At 53.5% G+C, this 20,430-nt stretch overlaps 7 protein-coding genes across 7 annotated transcripts; 2 read left to right on the top strand and 5 right to left on the bottom strand.

Moving 5' to 3' along the window:
- Nucleotides 1-368: 368 nt before the first annotated feature.
- Nucleotides 369-3,563, bottom strand: LAESUDRAFT_808935 (Metalloprotease; the record flags this gene model as incomplete). Its single annotated transcript, XM_040914104.1, has 15 exons — nucleotides 369-777; nucleotides 834-975; nucleotides 1,047-1,176; nucleotides 1,250-1,329; nucleotides 1,401-1,493; nucleotides 1,557-1,604; nucleotides 1,659-1,887; nucleotides 1,954-2,040; nucleotides 2,100-2,394; nucleotides 2,448-2,642; nucleotides 2,692-2,823; nucleotides 2,876-2,896; nucleotides 2,957-3,304; nucleotides 3,358-3,363; nucleotides 3,414-3,563. 15 exons carry the CDS (start codon nucleotides 3,561-3,563, stop codon nucleotides 694-696), a joined length of 2,040 nt encoding a protein of 679 aa, XP_040769676.1. The 3' UTR covers nucleotides 369-693.
- A 940-nt stretch (nucleotides 3,564-4,503) lies between these two features.
- LAESUDRAFT_808936 (uncharacterized protein) lies at nucleotides 4,504-5,235 on the top strand (the record flags this gene model as incomplete). The annotated part of the gene is made up of 3 exons (XM_040914105.1): nucleotides 4,504-4,811; nucleotides 4,867-4,988; nucleotides 5,050-5,235. 3 exons carry the CDS (start codon nucleotides 4,504-4,506, stop codon nucleotides 5,166-5,168), a joined length of 549 nt encoding a protein of 182 aa, XP_040769677.1. The 3' UTR covers nucleotides 5,169-5,235.
- A 2,534-nt stretch (nucleotides 5,236-7,769) lies between these two features.
- On the bottom strand, nucleotides 7,770-10,971 carry LAESUDRAFT_719991 (uncharacterized protein). The gene is made up of 6 exons (XM_040907733.1): nucleotides 10,516-10,971; nucleotides 10,294-10,463; nucleotides 9,850-10,235; nucleotides 9,614-9,785; nucleotides 9,436-9,544; nucleotides 7,770-9,380 (listed from the first exon to the last, which is right to left on the bottom strand). The coding sequence occupies exons 1-6, from the start codon at nucleotides 10,660-10,662 to the stop codon at nucleotides 7,950-7,952; spliced, it is 2,415 nt and encodes an 804-aa protein (XP_040769678.1). The 5' UTR covers nucleotides 10,663-10,971; the 3' UTR covers nucleotides 7,770-7,949.
- A 3,178-nt stretch (nucleotides 10,972-14,149) lies between these two features.
- On the top strand, nucleotides 14,150-16,129 carry LAESUDRAFT_163766 (uncharacterized protein). The gene is made up of 2 exons (XM_040901411.1): nucleotides 14,150-14,197; nucleotides 14,293-16,129. Exon 2 carries the CDS (start codon nucleotides 14,344-14,346, stop codon nucleotides 15,943-15,945), a length of 1,602 nt encoding a protein of 533 aa, XP_040769679.1. The 5' UTR covers nucleotides 14,150-14,197; nucleotides 14,293-14,343; the 3' UTR covers nucleotides 15,946-16,129.
- Nucleotides 16,130-16,817: 688 nt separating this feature from the next.
- On the bottom strand, nucleotides 16,818-17,369 carry LAESUDRAFT_163768 (uncharacterized protein). Its single transcript, XM_040901412.1, has one exon. It carries the CDS (start codon nucleotides 17,178-17,180, stop codon nucleotides 16,899-16,901), a length of 282 nt encoding a protein of 93 aa, XP_040769680.1. The 5' UTR covers nucleotides 17,181-17,369; the 3' UTR covers nucleotides 16,818-16,898.
- LAESUDRAFT_719998 (uncharacterized protein) lies at nucleotides 17,162-17,906 on the bottom strand. Its single transcript, XM_040907734.1, has 2 exons — nucleotides 17,311-17,906; nucleotides 17,162-17,245 (listed from the first exon to the last, which is right to left on the bottom strand). The coding sequence occupies exons 1-2, from the start codon at nucleotides 17,531-17,533 to the stop codon at nucleotides 17,241-17,243; spliced, it is 228 nt and encodes a 75-aa protein (XP_040769681.1). The 5' UTR covers nucleotides 17,534-17,906; the 3' UTR covers nucleotides 17,162-17,240.
- A 939-nt stretch (nucleotides 17,907-18,845) lies between these two features.
- LAESUDRAFT_719999 (uncharacterized protein) lies at nucleotides 18,846-20,124 on the bottom strand. The gene is made up of 3 exons (XM_040907735.1): nucleotides 19,847-20,124; nucleotides 19,524-19,755; nucleotides 18,846-19,465 (listed from the first exon to the last, which is right to left on the bottom strand). Exons 1-3 carry the CDS (start codon nucleotides 19,966-19,968, stop codon nucleotides 19,028-19,030), a joined length of 792 nt encoding a protein of 263 aa, XP_040769682.1. The 5' UTR covers nucleotides 19,969-20,124; the 3' UTR covers nucleotides 18,846-19,027.
- Nucleotides 20,125-20,430: the final 306 nt, after the last annotated feature.

Below are 20,430 nucleotides of genomic sequence, written 5' to 3' on the forward strand. Positions count from 1 at the left end.
AGGAACGACTCTAGCGCAGCACGCCTTGAATTTGATCGGCAAATTGATGGCAATCGCGGTCACGGGTCCAAGCCACAGGACGCCATTAAAAAACCTCAACCTCTGGCAGCCAACGCTGCCCTACGAACCATCGCACAGTGAAGCACTCCAAAAATAAAGTAAAGATTCCAGTCCCTTCCCACTGACAGACTGAATTGCAGCTTGGGAAAGGGCCAAACAATTGACTCGCACTTTTCTTCGCGTTGATTGGCAGAAAGCTGCTTTATTGACTTGAAGAATGATAGGGTGTAACAGATATCTGAAGTCGTAGAGAATTCTGACCTTTCTCACACAATGATCGAGGTGCTTTCTTTCCAGTGGAGTAACGACGAGTTTAGTATTGATGGGACTCGTACCGGAAGGATCCCAGCTCCAGTTTCTTGTATTTACATGCAGACACGCAGACACAGTGATGCTTCAGTAGTCTCATAACCAGACGGTGTAGAAGGGAGGGTGCGAGTACTGTGCAGGGACGGCGACATCACAGCCACAGCATTGATGAGGTCGGAGAGCCAGAAAACCCCGCTTCGCGATCGATCACACGTCCGTCCGTCCTGCACTACTCTCGGTGCTTCACGATCGCGAAGACCTCGCTCGCCACTCTCTTTCAATCTGTAACTGCTTGTAAAGTCCAATCGAGGATCCCCATTTGAATCAGAGATTCGAGCCAGTCGTCGTGGTCTGGCCGAAGAGCTCCTTGACGAACGCCTCCGAATTGGGCGGACGGCCCAAGAATTCCTGCACCACCACCATGGCGTCAATGACGGCGCACAAGAGCTTTGAAAGTACCTCACCTTGAGTGAGTCGAGCTCCTCTCTGCTGCCACCTGGGAGCAGTATCGATTTCCTGTAGCGTGCGCCTCGCACTGGATCGAGGGGATCTTGCTTGAATACTGTCTCGTACATATCAGCGGCGAAGACCAACGAATACGTGTACCTAAATCCCGAAGAAAGCGTGTTAGCACCGCAGGCATAAGAAACGTGTCCAAATTTCTGTGGAACACGTGCCCGTAGTATCCAGCATCGTAACCGCTTGCGATGTGGTTGAATGAACCCTGGCCTGCAGAGCGGAGATCGGAGCTGATCTTAGTAGTCGACGCGCGCAGATCGTTCCATAGTGCCGTGTAGTCAGTCGGTTCTATCGCAATGCATCGTGAGGCTCGCAACATACAAAGAGCAGCACGAACGTGCGATAGCCGTCCACTACTCACCCTTGTCAGTATGCACCTTGATGTCAAATTTGGCAAAGAAGACTTGACGGAGGTAGAACAGCCCGACGTCGACGTACCGGCTGCGGGAGACGACATACGGATTGCAATCAATGCATCATGCGACGAATGGGCGGAGACTCGTCGAACTTACCTCTTGATGATCTTGTCGATGAGATCTCTCGAGAGCGGCTGCTTCGTCTCGTAATGGCTTGACATGCGTTCGAGCACCACTGGCTCGAAGCACCTAATTCAAAAAAATCAACATGAACGATGTTCCTCCCCGTCACCACCACGAGATGAAGCGTACCAATTCTCGAGCATCTGCGAGGGCGCCTCCACAAAGTCACCTGCCACACTGCACATTGCCAGTTTACATCACAAGTATGAGGCCTGATCGAAGACAACTTACGACGTCCCATGGAACCTAGAGAACCGCGTCCTGCTCAACAGCCCATGGAAGACGTGCCCCATCTCGTGGAAAAACGTCACGACATCATTGTGCGGCATCAGCGCCGGAGTGGTCGGTGTGGGCTTTGCCAAGTTTGCGACCATCGCTGCTAGCGGGTAGCTCCGCGTGCCATCAGGACGGATGTATCCTGGGAGCAAGGGCCATACTGCCGCGTGGGAATATTTCGATTCTGTGGATTCGAGCGAGACAAAGCCGTCAGGATATGGTGATGTAAGAGTCCAAAGTCGACACGCACCACGAGGAAAGAGGTCCAAATAGCAATACCCGACAAAGCCCGACTCGTCCTTCGCATCGTTCTCCCATACTGCAAATTGCTGGACATCTGCCCCCGCACACACACGTCAGAACCGAGCTTCCACAGATCGTCTATGCACCACTAACCAGGATGCCACGTCTCGCCCTTGATTTCCACGAACCGCACGCCAAGCAGGTTCTGGTAGATGTCGAGGATCGCAGGCACCACCGTGCTGACGGGAAAATGCTCCTTGACCTTCTGGTCATCCAGCTTAAGCGAGATCTCGAGCAGCACGCGGTGGTAGTACCAGTAGTCCCATGTGTAGAAGTTGCCGTCGAACGGGTGGCCATTCGCTGCATGTTCTTCCTCCTTGAGCTTCAGGAGCACAACACGCTCCTTTTCTCCGATGGGCGTCAGTTTTTGTTCCAGGTCCGCTAGGAACTGTCGGTGCAGACGTCAGCATGCGATTAAATCGCTGGTAGCCGCACACGCACATCGATCACGTTCTTCGAGTTCTTCACCATCTTCACTTCTGTTATGTAGTCTGCCCAGGTCGGATATCCGAGGATCGCAGCGATCCTTCGTCGCAAGTCCAACATCTTCGCAAGTATGGGCGCGTTGACCTCGAGTCGCGCGTCATAACGTGCGTATGCTTTCCGTCGTGTTTCTGGATTTTGACAGTTCTTGAACTGTAACGAAGTCCAGCACAGCCCGCATCACAGAAAGTGAAGTACTTACCACAGGGAAAATATCAGGCGTCTTCATAGTAATGTCATACAATTCTTTGTCTCCTTCCGTGCGCTTCGAATAGCCGGAGATTACGTCGGCAGGAACACCCTTGAGCTCCTCCAACGTAAATGAGACTTTATTCTGGTCCAATTGTCAACTTCCGAACGTATGCGAAAATGAGCAATGCGCTTACGTTCTCCTCGTTGAAGTTTTTCTGCAAGTCGTAGCGCTTTAAGAATCATACATGATCAACTGAAATCATGCGACAGCTCACGCTAAACTCCAGGGATGCCTGGGATAGTTCCTTCTTGAGTTTCATCAGCTCCTCCCTTTCCTTCTCGGGTAGCGCTAGACCCGCCCGCCTCCCATCGAGCAGCATCTTTTCAATGAGGCGTTGTTCCTCAGGGCCTAACGTCTCGCCGCTAGTTTTGATGTTTTTCTCCGCGGCGACCTTCGCCTGGAAGACGTCCAGCCTCATGGACGACTCCACACCGTAGTCGCGCACTAGGACCTCCCCGGCGTTCGATGCATCCCGTAGCTCCTTTGACGACGAGACGTTCTGGTAGAACGACAGCGGCTCGATGATGCTGTCGAACCTTGCTTCTGCCTCTGCAAGTACAACCTGCATGAACGTAAGACATCTTCGATGACAAGATCAGACGAAGCCCGACTTACGAACACCTGAGACGAGTCAACGAGATGCACGCGTTGAGCAGGTGATGCGCACATACGGATGGAAAGTTACAATCAGCAGAAGGCAGCGCTGCAACGCTGTCCTTCAGCTCGCGATCCTTCGCGATTGCATCTTTCGTGAGCTCGAGGACCTGTTCCGCAGAGTGCGTCCAGGACGGAGGTGGCTGGGGCGGTGTCAGAGATGCCATGACAGCGTTGGTGGTCGACAGTAGAGAGGCAAATGGTCTAGAAAGCGGCAGCGTGCAGCGCGACTGATATAGCTGATGGCGGCCGCGCGGAAGTGTTCTCGTGACAAGCAGAGTCCCTTGCTTCGGTGCAGAGGCGATGCTGGTGATGCCGGAACGGGATGCGTGGGCGAGAGATGCTCCTGCGTGTGTCCCAGGACGGATAGAACGTGTGCAGTGGTGGATGGAGAGACTACGCATGTGTCCGAGATGAGATTGGGACCACGCGGTGCGCGCATGAGCATCCGTGACGCGGTCCCGTGCGCATATATATTAGGGACGCGACGCGAGCATGAGCCTGGCCAGGAGGGCTCTCTCTCTTTTGCGAACCTGGTGTTGACCCAGCATCTGGCGACACGTATTGATGCTTCATATAATTCTTGTAATTTATGGGAGTGGACTGGGGGATTGCGCCATCAGTCCATTCAACTGTGCATGGCGCTATAAGAAGACTGTTGAGGCTCGACACGATCCATTTCAGCCTTCGGCTGGCATTGATGGCAATGATAGGCATGTAGTTCGTAGTCAAATCAGTTTATTTCACATAGGAATAGCTGAGGAAGGTACTAGCTACGTGCATTACAGCAGACACAGGGGTTTTTTCGCTCTCCGATAGTACTCCGCTGTGATTGTGGTGGCACTATCTCCCTGCCTGTACCCCTGCACGGCTTCACCTATACCGTCTGGTTATGAGACTTAAGGGAAAGCACAACTGAATGGAAATGAAGATCGGGAGCACATCAGAGCCATTATGTGATATCACTCAACACAAAGGAGGTGCACCGTCCCGGATCGGGAATTAAGGTTCTTACATATCTGAGTCTCGAATAATGAACTCCGACAGCGTCGTACGGTGCGGTACGGTTTGATGTGCGGTTTGAATCATACCGCTCTTGTTCTCAACATGCAAGCTCCAACTCCACAGCCTGACTACCCTCTTTTGCAACAAAGTCTGACGACAGCAGCAGAGCAACTAGCTCTGTTTGCAAATATACCTCAACACAATGACATCATGGTAGTGATGCAACAGATCCATGCCACGATACAGCAGATGAATGGCACGATAGAGCAGATGAATGGCAGAATAACTAACCTTGAGAACACCCTGAACCAGTTCAAAGTGCAGGTTGAGGGGCGGTTCAACCAAGTTGAGGAGAGGTTCAACCAAATCGGGGGGAGATTCGACCAATTGGCTGGCAAGGTTGACAATATGTATGGCTTACGATTTATCTCAAGCGATATCTTCTTACTCATGATTCTTGTTCAGTGTCAGAATGCTGCCGACCATGCTCCACAATGCACCCCTGCGCATGAATGGCCCTCTGCAATATCCATCAGAAGTTGATGATAGATTCCCCAAGACTGAACTACAGCTCACAGAATTGACTGGTATGAAGGATTTCCGTGCAGTTGTATATTATTCTCTCATTAGTCTTCATTTATCTTTCAGCCAATGATGCTAATCATGTGCTCCTTGCCTTGGGTATGGAGGTGCCGCAAGGAGCAGATGTCGTGCGGAAGCGTCAGCTGATAGCCGACTATCTGGGTTGCGGCGAGACAGTTGTGTGATTGTGGCCTTCGGCGGGTCCTATATAGTGCATGAGGCTCTTCCGATCGCACAATCCTCCTCTCCACCTGTAACTTATGTCTTTTGTGGTTCCGTCATGTCGTCTTGGTCTTCTGTATAACTTCGCACGTTATCTGTAATTTTTGATGAATTAACTCGCAGCACTGTTGCCGAATAGTTCATGAGCCTAAGATGCACAGATGAAGCCTCCTAAGTCAACAAGTTTTGCCGCTACTCGACCCGTCGACGGAGAGTCGTATGCTCTGTGTATCCTCAGCGCATGAAGCCGAAGACGCTGCTAAGTGGCTTTCATGCGATCACGGACGAATGCAAGGTCTAACCAGCGGAAACGTTGCTGTCCTATAGCGATCGGTGATAAACGTAGATACTAGTACGGATATTCACCACGTATGACACCATTTCCTTGGTATCGAGATGCTTGTTCCGTTCAAGTCTGTATTCAAGCAAGGACTGCGCCCAGCCTTTCGCTAAGCTCCCATCACACTTCCTCGGTTCTGATCTTCAACGAGCGACTTCGCTGCCTTCAAGTCGGCCTCGACCATCTCCTTCATCAGTGAGTCGAAGCCGACCTTGCGCTTCCAGCCAAGCAGGCATTCGACATTTGCAGCGTTTCCGAGCAGAGGGCTAATGGAAGGGAGGTCATGTCAACCTGAAAGTTGACGAGCACCTTGCCCGTCTCACGTCGACGCCGTCCTGAAACGTCCCAGAACCCACACCATCTGCCACATGGTTGTCAGCGAACATCGCGGTGAATACGACATGGCCACTACTTGATATCCATGCCCAGCAGGCCAAAGGCCTTCGACGTCTGGTGGAAGCACACGTCGTTGTCGAGCCCGCAGGTCCAGATCGCGTCCAGTCCGTCGATATCGCCCGTGTACTCGGCCATCTCGAACGAGACCTTGACGTGCGACTGCGCGCCGATATTATATACCCGGTCGGCTGCACCTGCGCGATGAGTGTACGAGGTTCGTGCTGTCGCTCAGGTCGCCGTAGTGTAGCTGGAACTTGTTGGCTCCTGCGGGAGGTGAGCGGCGAGCGAAATTAGCACGGGCTAGGACGTACGTTCGCGCTGGTCCTCGCGGAGATGACACAGACGGCTCGCGTTGAAGCTTGAAGAGCGACAGATGATGCTGTGTACCTCGTAGCCTTTCGAGAGGAGCAGCGCGGTCCTGAAGTGCTTATAAGCTCAACATCTTGCCCGGTGATACCTATATGAGCAGCAATCATCAGCACCGTCAATCCTGCCCTCGGACACACGAGCAATTCACCAGAGATGAGTGTGACCTTGCGTTTGTGGCATTCCAGGGGAAGGGACAAGTTCAATTTCGACAACGGCGAGAATGGAATAGGGACGTCGGGATCTGAGACACGGGAGGAGTGGTCGGGGAGGTATCAAGATTCAAGACAAGCTTTCTATTACATGGCGTCGACTGTGCGCTTTATGGGCGTCTCCGGGGACGCCTGCTCGGCGTCAAGCGCATCGATGCAATAAATCAGGGTGGACCTTTGTTCAGGGACGCCGATGAGGGGGAGCAGGCGGCGAGCAGGTGAAGAGGGATGCCAGCAGGCATCGCCGATTGCCGAGATCGGCGACGGAACATTTATCTGTAATTACCCGATCAAAAGTCATGACTCCGCCATTCGCCGAACATTTCCCGCCGCCTGCCTTACAGGGGACGCGAAGCTCCCGCAATCCGGTCCTCAGGCCTCATCTCTAGCTAGGGGCCCGTGCACTGCAGCAAGCGAATCCTCAGCTACGACCGCTTAAGAGATTACACCGGCGCATCTAAGCGGATTGCACGTAACGAACCAACCCTTCGCAAGCACACCTACGCACGGCACCAGCAAGTACTGTGTCCTAGGATATTCGAATTAGCACACCATGTAGGTTTCTCGACGAAAGGACTGACTCTGCACAAGGAAGAGGCAGCTCTGTATCACTCATCAATCTACATGCAACCGAGCAGTGGCTTACTTGAACATATCCTGAGCACAGATACTAGTCATACCTTGTGAGTTCATGCATTCCAGGAGGCGACTTGCACTGTGGCCTGGAGACCCAGCAGCTGATCCTCGGCTGTACGACTGTACATCGTATGGAGAAGTCTGTGGGCGGATAGATAAGATAGCCCAGCAATACGCGGTAGGAAACCTGCGTTCCGGACTTTGTTGCGCGCTGTTCCTGCCGATGTAACGCGTGTTGAACGCGCACGAGAAACGCAACCGTCGCGTTTCCTGTGCAAACAAGTGCTAGGTTCGCCACAAGCAGCGTTGACACTACGTAGCACAACAAATTTATTCCTCCCCCTACTGACGAATCGATGACAGCTCAAGACGACATCTGCTAGCGTAAAAGGTACATCGCACAAATACATATAGCACGTCATCGTGTAACTACTACTAGTAAGGCCGGAAGGCGGAGAACGGAAAAAGCATGAACAAGTAAAAGCTACAACATTCAATCGAAAGTGTATATCTGAAGCAGCAATGGGTGGGTAACCAGCAAATGGGACGCACAACGATCGATGAAGGTGAAGGGATGTAGACAGCAGTTTAATATCCGTCACGATGTCGGACAGGGACTTAGGAGGCAAAACCACAGGAAGGAACGTTGGACGGCAGGACGTGGAAGCGTTAGCGTAAGGTATGGATCGCAAAAGTCAGCATAACGAGCGGCAAGAAGGCACACCAGCACAGCACGGTCTAGTCCTTCCTCATCTCCCCACACCCGACATAGACGCAGCACAGACTTTTGCCGTTCAGTGATAGTGCGGCACCGGCGCGCCAGTCAGCCCGCCGACGACCACCGCACAGACAGCGAATGCAATCAACGCGCTCCGAACCACAATTTCCCACTGCGCACGCGTTACCACCGGGCTGAGCACCGGGGTGAGCGGCACCGCGAAGGCAGGGACCGAGGGCATCTTGCGGAACTGCTTGTTCCGTGAAGCTGTTTCGTCAGTATCCACCTCCACATTCTCCTTCTCAAACTCATCAGGTTCCTCGGCTGTCGGGATAGAGGCTACCTGCGAAGCGTCAACAGCGGTAGACGTGGTCGCCGCAGGGAATGTGAACGCAGACGCCGCTACCGGCGAACCCGCCACCGTCACCGTCGGCGACGGCGCAAGCGGGCTGCTTGCGACGCCCCACCCAATACCCCATCCCTCCTTCTCCTTCTCGCCATCCCGATCATGCTCGATCTCCCGCTCGATGTGCACTCGCACGACATTCTCCGGGCTGCACTTCGTCTGCCACCTAGCCAACACCGCGCGCGGGCCGAAGCTGGACTCTTGCGGCTGCGCAAAGCGTACGCGCCTCTCACCGTCAGGCAAATGCCTCGAGTATGCTGGCGGCGCCCTACGCTCCCCTCGGTATTTGCCCGAAGCAAATCTAGGGCGGTGCTGTGGCAACGCGTCGAAGTCGAAAGGGTCCATCGGCTGGCGCGCCGCGATCCCACGCGGGTTCTGCGCCTCAAGATCCAGCTCGCCGTCCTTCTTCTTTGTCGCCTCCTCGAACGAGAACGGGTGAATAAACGCTGCTGTTGCGTTTAGCTCCTCCTCCTCGCTTCCGACGTAGTCAGGCCACATCGGCACGCCGCGCATACCGTACCCAGGACCAGGAAAGGACGCCATCGCAGGACCTTCGGGACATGGGTGCGAATCGTAGAAAGCGTCAGAGATCTCGATGCACGGCTCAGAGGCGTCGTTGTCTTCGTATCCTCTGCCATGCGCATCTTCCTCATCAGAGGGCTCAAGTGCATCCGAGATCGACACCAGGGAAGATACACGAGAAACATGCCGCTCTTCAGCGCCGGAGCGGCGCGATGTATGGGTCATGGCACGCTGCGGAGGCCTGATAGAGCTTTCCTCGGACCAGCGGGAAGTAGTGATGATTTGCAGTCGCGGCGGAGCAGTTTCGGTATGGAGACCGTTCTTTAGAACTTCATCGACCGCAGGAGGACAGATGACCGGCCGCGGGGCACTGATATCTGGAATCGAACGGCGTTGTGGTCGGCGGAATGGATTTAGCTGGGAAATACCAGGAGCGGCGGGCGCAGGCCTAGACGCGAAAAGAGAAGTAACGGACGCGCTAGGTGACGGGTGCGGCTGAGGATCCGAGATAGGCGGGCGCACGAGCTCAAACGAGCGCAACTGGCGGAGATCGCCGAAAACGTATATCATCATGCAGACCTGCACAGTAAATGTATCGGTAAGAGCGTCCTTGAAGGAGAAATATTTCACGTACCCCGTACATCGCAGAGATGAAAATCGTTAATCCAAGCCACATACCGGGTAGGGCAGCCAGCCGCCACCAGCGAGAACCACCGGTGGCGAAGTTGACGACAAGCGGCACGCTATAAGGAAAAGGAAGTGGATGTATGCGTTGGCAAAGCAATTCGAAAAGGATGACAACGGGTTCGTACCTGCCCGCGAGTCCAATGACAATCCCACCCGCACTACCACAGACCGCGCGAGGCGTGCCAACGTTGTTGAAAGTTGCAGTCACAAAGCGTTGAAGGCTCTCATTGAGCATCTCGCGGACAAGCTCGGTGATCTCGCCGAACACAGCAGGATCCGGCGGCGGAGGACCGATAGCTACCAAACGAAGCGCATATAGTCAAACACGACAGCCAAGAAGACATACAACCCTGAGACATACCTCCTTCCCAACCGCCAAACTCATACGGTTGGTACACAGCACAAGTCGTCGCACTCCATGATCTATGGACGTGGTCGCTAAAGGCGTCCTCCCCACCTCTCCCGTCCGAAGTCGGGGAAGCTGCGGTCTTGTGGCTCGATGGCGTGTGGAACGGTGCGAGTACATCGCTAGGGATGTCGAGCTCGTACTGAGCGCTCGGCGTGAGAAACGTCCGCTTTGCGCGGATGTAGTCGAACATGAGTTCGGGCTTGGGTGGCGGAATGTCGGACGGCGTGCGGTACCCGCGGCGCCGGCCGGAGCCGTAGGAGGACGTGCGCTGCAGCTTCGTGGAGCGCACCCAATGGGAGTATTTCTCTGTGTATTGGCGGAGCCAGAGAATAAAGTATCTGTTGTGACGCATGTGAGAAATGGAAGCACGGTTGGCGGCGCGAACACGCGACATACAGGTTCTCAACAGAGTGTTCGACGTAGACTAGCCATTCTTCAAAGTCCTTCAACCCTAGAGGGGGCAAGTGCTTGCGATCGAGTACATCGTCAAGTTTGACCTCGAAGCGGGGAACCACACCCCATGTGTTGACCTTGCCGCGCGCGGGCGGTGGATGCAGGAGACGGTGCTGCGGCGGGAGTGCATTAGGAGGCGATCGTGGAAGTGCGAGAAGTACTCACTGGTAGTGAACAAAGAGCCTTAGCCCTGAGACCCACCGTCTTCGGGCGCGCTTGGACGGGCGCCGGAAGAGGAGGGGCCACGCCTGGAGCTGGTGGAGTGGAGACGAGGACGGGCTTTGGCTGCGTCAGGGGCGGGATGGCCGGCATCGTACGCGACGACAGACTAGCTGGCCGAGCGGGCAGAGTCAACGAGGAGAAGAAGAGCGGCCGGGCATGGAGGCTGGGGAATTTGAATGGAGGGAGGACGTGCGGTAAATGAAGGCGCACCTGGCGGCAATCGCATTAGGAAGAATCTCTGCGTGAGGAGCGTGACGATTAATTCGGGTTACTTCTGGCAGAGAAGCGCGGCCTGGGCAGGGAACGCTGCACAATGCCCTTTCTCGGTGCGCCGTGCCGCGCTGCTGTCAATCGCCACAACTCAGATATCCTGCGCTGGTTCGACGGATCCTCGCCTGCGATGCGTCACATCGCACGTACGCCGTGTCCCCGACAGCGCCGAGCGTGTGATGAGCGGCTAGCACACACTGACTCACCCGAGGATCCTCTGTGGAGTTCCGCGTGGTATCTGCGCATTTTGGGCGGTGGCTACGCTCTCACCACTGAGCAGCACGCGGGCGTTCCGAGTTCTACTTCCATGCAGGTGCAATCGGCAGTGAATACGAAGCCGAGGCACACTCACCTGGACTTGATGTCGAAGCAGAGATTGGGTCCGTGCGTGTTAGACGCGGCGATAGCGATCTGACCTGCCACGAGGGCGCGGCAAGCGACGTCCAGAGGACTTGGCTCGCAGGGGGGCTTGACAGCGGCCGCGCAGAGAGCACGCACCTTGCTGATCGCACGCCGGGATTTCCATACTTATCAGGATTTCGGCTTCCGCGTTGCATTCTTGTTTGCCCGTGTTGGCTATCCCGCATTCAATGTCGCCCTCGCTGCCTGCGGGTGCAGCAAGCCAGGTATATACGTCTTCTGGCACCAGCTTGCGTTGTGGCCTTGAAAAGCACGCAGACACCAATCCAACTCACGCGACAGGTATCCACCTTCGTTCGTATCACGTCCGATGCAGCCTGCCAATGTGCAACACCGCCCAGTTCGCCACAAAATTGTGACAAATCGCGTTCCGGTGCCTCGGCGGGGCACGGTGCCCTCCACCTGATATATGACACTTGCCTCGCTTGCTCTGGCTATCCGCTTCTCCATCCGAGATGCACCTGCAGCCTTCGTGGCGTTCGAGATCGACTAGCTCGCTCGCAGTCCGACCCGACGTCTATCTTACATACGCTATCTATGCAAGTTCGTCTGACCATCTTGGGCATCCTTGCAGCCACTACTCGACTACGCGAGATGCCATCGGGAGCTATCATCCGGTGTCTAAATGCTTAGATCCCATCGACGTTCTCTGCACTCCTGGCGGCTCCGCCTGCAGTGATCTGTTATAGTGTCCCTACATGCATCGGTGATAATTAAATGTCACTGTCAATTAGGGATGATCTGCGGTGCCGGGGGCCACAGAAAGCTTGTCCGTCGCAAGTCGTTCCGGTGATTTTGCCGGCTCTGCGAGCTAATAGGTGCGTAGCTCCACTTGTTCGCTGGGTAACTTCCGGCTTCAGCTAACTTGTTAATGCACGCTGCTTCTGGAATATTACAGACTCAAAAAAGTGTCATGTTGAAGCTCACCACGTTCCACTTTCTCGATCGCGCGGTGCTCATGACCGTCTACAACTTTGATGCATCGTGAAATCCACTGGCAGAGGGCTCATAAGAATATAGAACGTATCCTGTCCGCAACTGTTGTCCGGATTTATTAGCTGTCGCGCTTTCGGCATCTCATGAGTTAGCTCGACATCACTCTCCGGAGCATCTCCAAACTGATCACCGGTGAAGAGGACAATGAACTCCTTCAGCAGTACTTCGAAGTACGATGCGCACATCCCGACGCCGCAATTCCCCAGGCCGCCAATAGCCGCATATCATGACTGAGGTGGCCCGGCAGCGATTCTCTGGCCGTGCGCATAATTCGCTTTGCTAAGCTGAGTTGCAGAAAACGTCTGTCAATATCGCACCTCCATGAGTCGCGATAGTCCTTTGGTAGCCGGCGACAGCGTCGCCACCCCCTGATTCACAACGAGGTTGACTCACAGGTTAGAGCAGCTCTTCACATATCCCTTTACAGCGTGTCATGACCGCCTACTCTCAGCCCTCTGAAACGAACAGGTGAACGCCGCGAACAAAGGCCCTCGGGACGGTGGTATTATAGGTGCGCACTTCGGAACATGAGCGCATGAGCTTGCAGCGTCGACGTGATTCTCATTGTACGTGGGTCAACCAAGCAATCCGGTGGTATGCGAGCCCCGAGCCGTCCACTTCAAAGCTGAAATCACAAGCTCAGCGGCACTTATGGCTTCCCTCAGCCTCCGATACATCCGGACAATGCATTAATGATTGCCGGTGACAAGGCCAAAGCTACTCGTTAGAAGCACATCCGTCGCGTAAAGTGCGTGGTATCCGACGCCACGGTTCCTCCTGCGGCCTGGCTCAGCCATACCATTGGATCCTTCAGCAGCTGTACACCAGCGCCCTAATTCAAGCGATACGTCACCAGAGGGCATGAATCGGAAGGCACAATCCTGGGCATGGAAGAAGATCGTCGCGCGGACAAATAGGCACTCCGAGGAAGCTCATCAGCCGTCGCACGCGAGTTAAGCTTGCTCTCCGCAGGATTTGCCCTTTTCAGGTCTGCCGTGCGCGCTGTCGCCCGCTCGGGCTTGGAGTGAATGGGCTGTACGGTGAGAGCGTGTTTCGCTGTCTTCATTGGAGGGATCAAACAAAGCCCTTGTGCTGGTGTACGCTGAACCTCTGGGGGGGGGAGGGGGGGGAGGTCATGCTTTCCGAAACGCGTGCCCCAATACTGAATATTTTATTCGTATATGAAGCGCTCACGTCTATGATGATTGTGTGGGTGAGACAGGTCTCGCTATACACATTGTATCTGAAGCTCTGAAGGACCAGCATCTACACTGACACATTTCTCGAACCACCATCATTGGCGGTGCGCATATATGTCCTAAGGTGGTGCGTAATCGTGCGGATTAGCATACGGCATAATGGCGACCGACGTTCATATTCCAAATTTCATTAGCTGGTGCACGCCTTTATCTTCAAACTGTTGAAATACACACTCGTACATATATCTTGATGGTAGCAAATATATGTTCGGCAGAATTCGATACATTGTGGTTCGAAGTGATTCGAGGTACGGTGTGAAGAGATGACAATGCAGAGGAGATGACGACAGGCCTGACCAGATGTAATTTATTATATTCAGGTCCGGAGGGTATCTAAGGTCCTAATGCTCAGGTTCTCAATATCCCACATGCATGTACAGCTAGCTTTTCATTGCTCTTCTCAGCCTCTGCATTTATATGACTGGCCACAAGATTTCATTTATAGCCAACGCTAACCTGCTTTCGCCTTTGAGTGCGGGGCATTGCTGATATTGCTCACTCATTTAAAGGTCATAAATGTGAGCCTGGTTCGGAGACCAGTTGCCGGGGTGGCGTGGCAGAAACACACGTGGGCCACGTGGTCGAAGAAATCTCTTCCGTACCTACAGCCACAACCCTGTTGAACGTGGTCAGTCCTGTTCCACCGCGTCATACGCTCATAAAATCAAGGCATACTGCAAGTGAGTGGATTTCTTATCCATCGTTAGCGATACCCTGCTGATGTGGCTGTCATTCGGGAATTCATTCCCCTCAAACTTGGATTATGGGACGCTAGGAAAGCTCCGAATCTACCGCCACTGTCAACACAAACTGTCCCCACACAATAATGGTAGCCGATCATAAAATCAGTCGCCAAAAAGGCGGCCCATATCGCCCTCCAAAAGATGGGCGATGCATCATTAATACGCTTCCGACTGAGCTACTTGCTCACATATTTGCACTCGGGCCAGATTGGAATGAATACGACGAAGAGAGCGAGGAGGATTGGGAGGAGGATGAGCCAGACTTTGTGATCCTCGTTTCTCACGTTTGCAGGCATTGGCGCGAGGTCGCAATCAATACACCCGCTCTGTGGACGAGCATTGACTTCTCAGAAGGTCATCCTTACGCGCGATCTGCGGTGTACTTGGAGCGATCGGAGAATGCACCGCTCGATTTATGCATCGACTTTACAGAGGATGGACTCGACGAAGAAGGGGAGCAGGCGATTAAGAACATGTGCGACATGCAAAGGATTCTTCAGCTCATCCTTCCACATGTTCATCACTGGCGATCCTTGGATGTATCAGTTTCAGATTATCACCTCATGCATGATGCTTTGCTGGGGATGAGCCGTTGTCCTGTTGCTCCTTCGCTGGAGATCCTTCAGCTCTACCATTACGAAGACGATGACAACCCGGAGGCGTTCTCACCGGCACACCTCAAAGAGCAACCATTCGTGCTTTTTAATGGCAACGTACCAAGACTTACGAAGGTCGCGCTTTGGGGGGTGCACCTTAATTGGTCCAGGTCACTGTTTTTGTGCGGGTTGGTGGATCTGGAGCTCGCATATCACGCGAAGGATGTCCGCCCATCTTTCAAGGATTTCGCGCGCATCTTGCGCGATTCTCCCGAACTCAGTAAACTCTCGCTGTGTCAATCAGGACCCGCAGGTGGTCCGGTGGACTGGCTTGCAAGCATTCTCGATCAGCCTCCTGATGTGCTCGCTTATGACGAGATGCGAACGTCTCCAGAACCCTCCGCAACTACGACAATCATGCTCTCTTCGCTCAAGGAGCTTGTACTTGCATTTCTGGAAACGGACTACTCCATAGAACTTCTCAAGCGGCTTGCGATGCCGAATCTCTCGTCGCTGGCGCTCGAGTTTGACGAAATCGACAGTAGCGAATTTCTCAGAGCAATCACGCGCCCATCAAGTCTCACTGGCAAGTCGATCCTCTCTGGACTGCAAGCTCTCAAGCTTTCCGGAATGGAATGCGAAGATTCACAAGTCATACGAGATGTATACGCAGCGATGCCGAATCTCAATCTGTTGAATCTCAATTTCGATTTCATCTCAATGCGTTGGTATCACGAACTTGCAGACCAGTGGGATGCAGCGGCGGACTCTAACCAGACGCCTTTTCTACCGCGTCTGCAGGCATTCTCCGCAACCGGCCTCGCAGGCCCGGATCTGCGGGCTCTGGTGGAGTTCCGGAAAGCGTTGGGCCTTCCTATCAAGCAGCTTTACGTGAACGAGGAGGATCAGCTAGACGAGGAAGATGAACATTGGTTCATACAGAATGTGCAGGAATTCGAATACTTCGAGGGCTCAGACGAAGAGGAGATGGAGGAGGAGGAGATAATAGACGTTGGTATAGAAGGAGAAGATTTCGAGGACGAGTTCGGGCACGAAGACGCTGAAGATTTGTGGAATGATGTGGATTGAAGCATATAAAAGTTTCACGGTGAATTGCTACTTTAATTTCGTTCACCATGAGTGATGAATTCGCTGTTGAAGTAACGTCAGATGCTGCCTGCATTGTATATCTCATTTTTCCCCTGCTGAAGACGATAGCAGATTATGGTTGAAGCGGAAGCTAAAGAAGACACATCATCGACTTGCTTTTGCAACAGGTGACGTACGGAACAATTCACTTCTGTATAGTTACAAACGGATAGATTCTTGGACTTACCTATTGACATTCGAGTTTCTTCCTGGAGCCAAGCTCAGACGCTGATCATCATTCCAAACCTCTCCATCAGTCGAGGTCCAGCGATGGCCCATGCCCGTCCAATCCGTCTTCCTCATTATCTCAATAACCTCCTTCCTCATTATCGGACCTTTCATCGTCGTCATCCTCGCCCGAGTCGTACTGTGAAGTGCTGACCTTGATGTGCCCCCCGTCGCCGCTTATCCGCGTGTCAGATCGGATCGACAATCCCGAGCGTACGAAGTGCTCCACTTTGTTCTGCAGCCACTCGCGTTCCTCCTTATACAGCCTGTCGTCCTTTCGCATCACAACCCGTCGGAGCGGCAGGCCCACCTCCATCCTATACCGAACGAGTTTGCAGAGGAGTCTGCCATCGATTCCGGCAGATTCGAAGGTCTCGAGGGCGGGCAGAGCGACATATCGCCTTCCGGCTGGCACTGCTCCATGATCAACATTGATCAGCTCGTCGAACCAGTCCTGCGGAACACGTGTGAAGTCGATCTTCAGCACCTTGAGACGCGGCATAGCAGCATAGACAGTCGAAATGACGCCCGGTTCATAGAAGTCTCCTATGTGGTAGAGCCTGAGTTTCTCCAGTCCGGTGAGCCAGGAGTGCCGGTCGCGAAGGACGGGCGCGCTATGGTCTGCAGGAAGTAGTCGCTGCAGGGCGTGTAGAGGTCGAGGATTTTCAGGTTTGGTAAGACAAGGCACTCGGCCAGTTCCTCTGTGTAAATTCCTCTATGTAACAGTCGTTTCTGATTGAGAACTCGAGGTAACGGATGGATGGGACTATCAGCGGAAGCGTAATCTGATCTGTGGGTGAGTCTGGCGTATTCTCCCTCTCCACCTTAACGACACTCGATGTCCATTCTTCGATACATCCACCAGGACCGGCAGACAGAAGGCTGAGGTGGAAAAGAGCAGGTGCATTGAGCAGTAAGCGCCCGAAATCGCTGAAGCTCAGGCGCATACAGTTTGAAAGGCAACCTAAGACAAGTTCCTGGAGACGGTCATATGCACTTTAGGCCAGTCAACGTGGATAGAGGGGAATACGACGTCCTTCAGCTGCGGGGTATTTCCATGGAAGAGCGTAAACTTATCAGCTGCATAGGATGGAACACTGTCCTCGCGGAGGTCCTCGTCGGCATACAGCTTCAGGACCTCGAGCATGGGTGCAGAAGTGCAGTGGCTCATGCGGACCAGTGCCGGATGGATGAGAGAATAATCTGCCACGTTGATATGGAATGCGCGCCAGTGACCGACGTGGGGCGTGACGATGTCCAAAACCTCCTCAATCTTCGCAGCTGGTAGGGGGGGCACCATCAAAGGCGATGTGTATGTTAACAGATGCGTTGCGTTCTTCGACCGCTCGAGACACAGCTGGCCATAATTGTGGGGCCTCACGGGAGTGAACTTGACGTACGTCTACAACCCCGGGCTGTGGAGGGCAACGTCGCGCCAGCGCTGACAAACGTGGCTGGCGACCACCTCGAAGATGCTGCCACGCTTTACGCAGGTGCATGTGTCGTCCGGCACATGCTCTATGCCGGAGGCTCCGATTTCGTGATTGCGGGCAGATTTCTCGCGCCCGTGGATGTCCCCAGTCTTGGCCGTCGACGTCGTGGTCGCGCTATTCTTGTCATCGACCAGGTCGCTGTACTCGTCGCGTTCGACATCTGGGATAAAGCACTTGGACTTATTCAAGAGAAAATGTAGGACAGAATCTCAAAGGGCAATCGGTCCACAGAGCTTTGGCTTTGGATGGGCACGGGTTTGCTGGACGCTACAGCCTTGAGGGCAGAAGGTCGACGAAGCGCCTTGGGTGCCAAAAGGTTGATCGTAAATGAACCGCATTTTGCGATGTGCTGACGCTGGACTCGGAGAAGGAACATACCAATACAATAAAAGATATATTGTGAACGGGTTTTCCCTACCGAAGGAGGGAGAGATGCGCTATGTACCTCCGAGACGCAGATCGCCTGGAGCTCGGTTGAAGAGACGGATCATGCATTCGACTTAACAGTTTATATAGCTCATCGGTGGCACATTTGTGGCTTCTTGCTGACGGCATCGGATCGATCACACAAGCTAGGCCCTTGATTGTATGCACGAATGCGATGTCTGGCCAAGATATATAGGATGGGGCCACTGTGGCATTGAGCTGTTTCCAGTAAAACCTTTTTCTGCAGACTCGAACGCATAAGAACCTGGTCTTGCGCCACTGCCCGGTTTCGCCTGCCACCAAGCTGCCACCAGGATCACCGCGTCGCATAGTCCGTCGGTTCAGTGAGGTCAAAAATTGCTCGTGACCGGCTTCGCCCTATCAGGCATTCGAACTCTTGTGGAGAACTGAGCGGGACCGCAGCCTGTCTCCTTGTCTCATGTGCGATCGCAACCCTCGGTATATTCGCCGCACCGAAGTGGATGTGGTTCTCGTGAACCTGTAGCGGCTCAGCTGAAATATGGAATAATAAAACATTCAAGTCGGCACATTCGTATGATTTACTCCGCGATTGAGAATAAGGCTTGGATGCATATGAACGGAGCCAGCTTATGGGCGAGGTTTCTTGGACGCTTTCTGGCAAACATACTTGTCCTACCCAGATCATGACACACTCTCGAATGGGGACGGGAGGACGGGAGGTGACAATAATTCCCTTAGAACTCGCATATCATCTATGCAAATAACGTACGGTGACAAAATAATGTACATAGAAGCCTCCGCAGCGTACAAATGAATACAACACTCTAAGCGGGCCGGGGTGTGGTAAATACAATATGTGGTATGATACCTGCGGACCACTACCAGCATCAGTGTCATCCCGACCCTCTGCATGGGACGCGACTAATCCCAAGGGCGACGTCCGGCACTCCTTCCTCATCCTCATCCCAATACGATGATATGCTCCGCTTCTTGCCCTTCGCTGATATGGACTGGTCCTTTGCTTCTGGTATATACGTAGGCCGATGGGGATTGGGCATCGCAACGAGGAGGGAGACCTGCAGCTCTGTGGCACGGGCCAGCATATCTTCGGTGGAGGAAATGGAGGTCATGGACGGTCCGCTGAGCAATTGCGGCGGCGGTGGATCTGGGGGTATGAGGAGGGAAGACGAGGTCACACGCCTGCGTGCGAAGGGACGTCGTAGGATGCCGAGGCTGGACCACTGCGACTGAGCATCCTCTTGTTCCCTAGCGGAGGGGGTGCCGCCCTCTGTGATACTGGGCTGCACATTCGTGATCTTTGCTCCAATGGGCTGATCAATGATATTTCGTTAGTTCGTAGCGTGATATCCGTGGGAGACGAAGACGGACCAATAAATCTCTCCACTCCTCGTCCGACGCCGGTGTCAGTGCTGCATCCCAAAGGATGGGCTTCTCTAGTCTCCTCTGCAGGAACGACGGCTCAAAAGGTGGCGTCAAGAGGACACCGGCTGCGAGTGCCTCCTCTATTCTCCGGCGGAAGCGCCTGCGCACGATGAACGACCGCAGCACAATAGCACCTGAGACGAATAATAGGAGAAACAGAGTCGCAAGGAAGGTGAACCTAGATGAGTACATGAGTCGCTCAATTGGTTGTAAGAGAGGACGCCAAAGGCGGCGGCACAGATAGCCGGGCGATGTGAACTCTAACGTACAAATATAACGATGAAGGATCACCGGAGGATCCGCCACTAGAATTGGATGAATCACTCGACGTGCTCGATGGAGAAGCCGACGTGGAGCTCGATGACAAGGACGACTGCAGCACGCTGGACATGGCGGACGGTCATGAGGAGCATGAGAGGGTTGCCCGTGAATTCTGCGGGGACGGTGGGCTTTGGCCACGTGGGTTGTGATGAAACAATCCCGATAAGGCAAGTCTCCGAGAATCTACCAGCGAGGTTGTGACGATGGTTGAGATCGTTCTCCCAGTACTTGTACAACACCAAGCCTCGTTGCATCGGCATAACTGACACAGCCTGCATAGATTTATTTTTCCACGGGAAACCTGATGCAAAAATGGTGAAAATATCTTATGTCTGGATATGGAAACAGTTTGGAAATTGGGCGGAGACAATTAAATTATGTTACGATTGTTTTACCGAAATGTATCAGCAATAGTGAAACTATTTCCCAAAGGAAGATATTTCAGTCCAAAAATATGTGATACCGATATGTTTCGGTGAAGCAATCGTAACATAATTCAATTGTCTCCGCCCGATTTCCAAACTATTTCCAT

This window comes from Laetiporus sulphureus, assembly GCF_001632365.1.
Source record: "Laetiporus sulphureus 93-53 unplaced genomic scaffold LAESUscaffold_2, whole genome shotgun sequence".
In the NCBI taxonomy this organism is placed as follows: Eukaryota; Fungi; Basidiomycota; class Agaricomycetes; order Polyporales; family Laetiporaceae; genus Laetiporus; species Laetiporus sulphureus.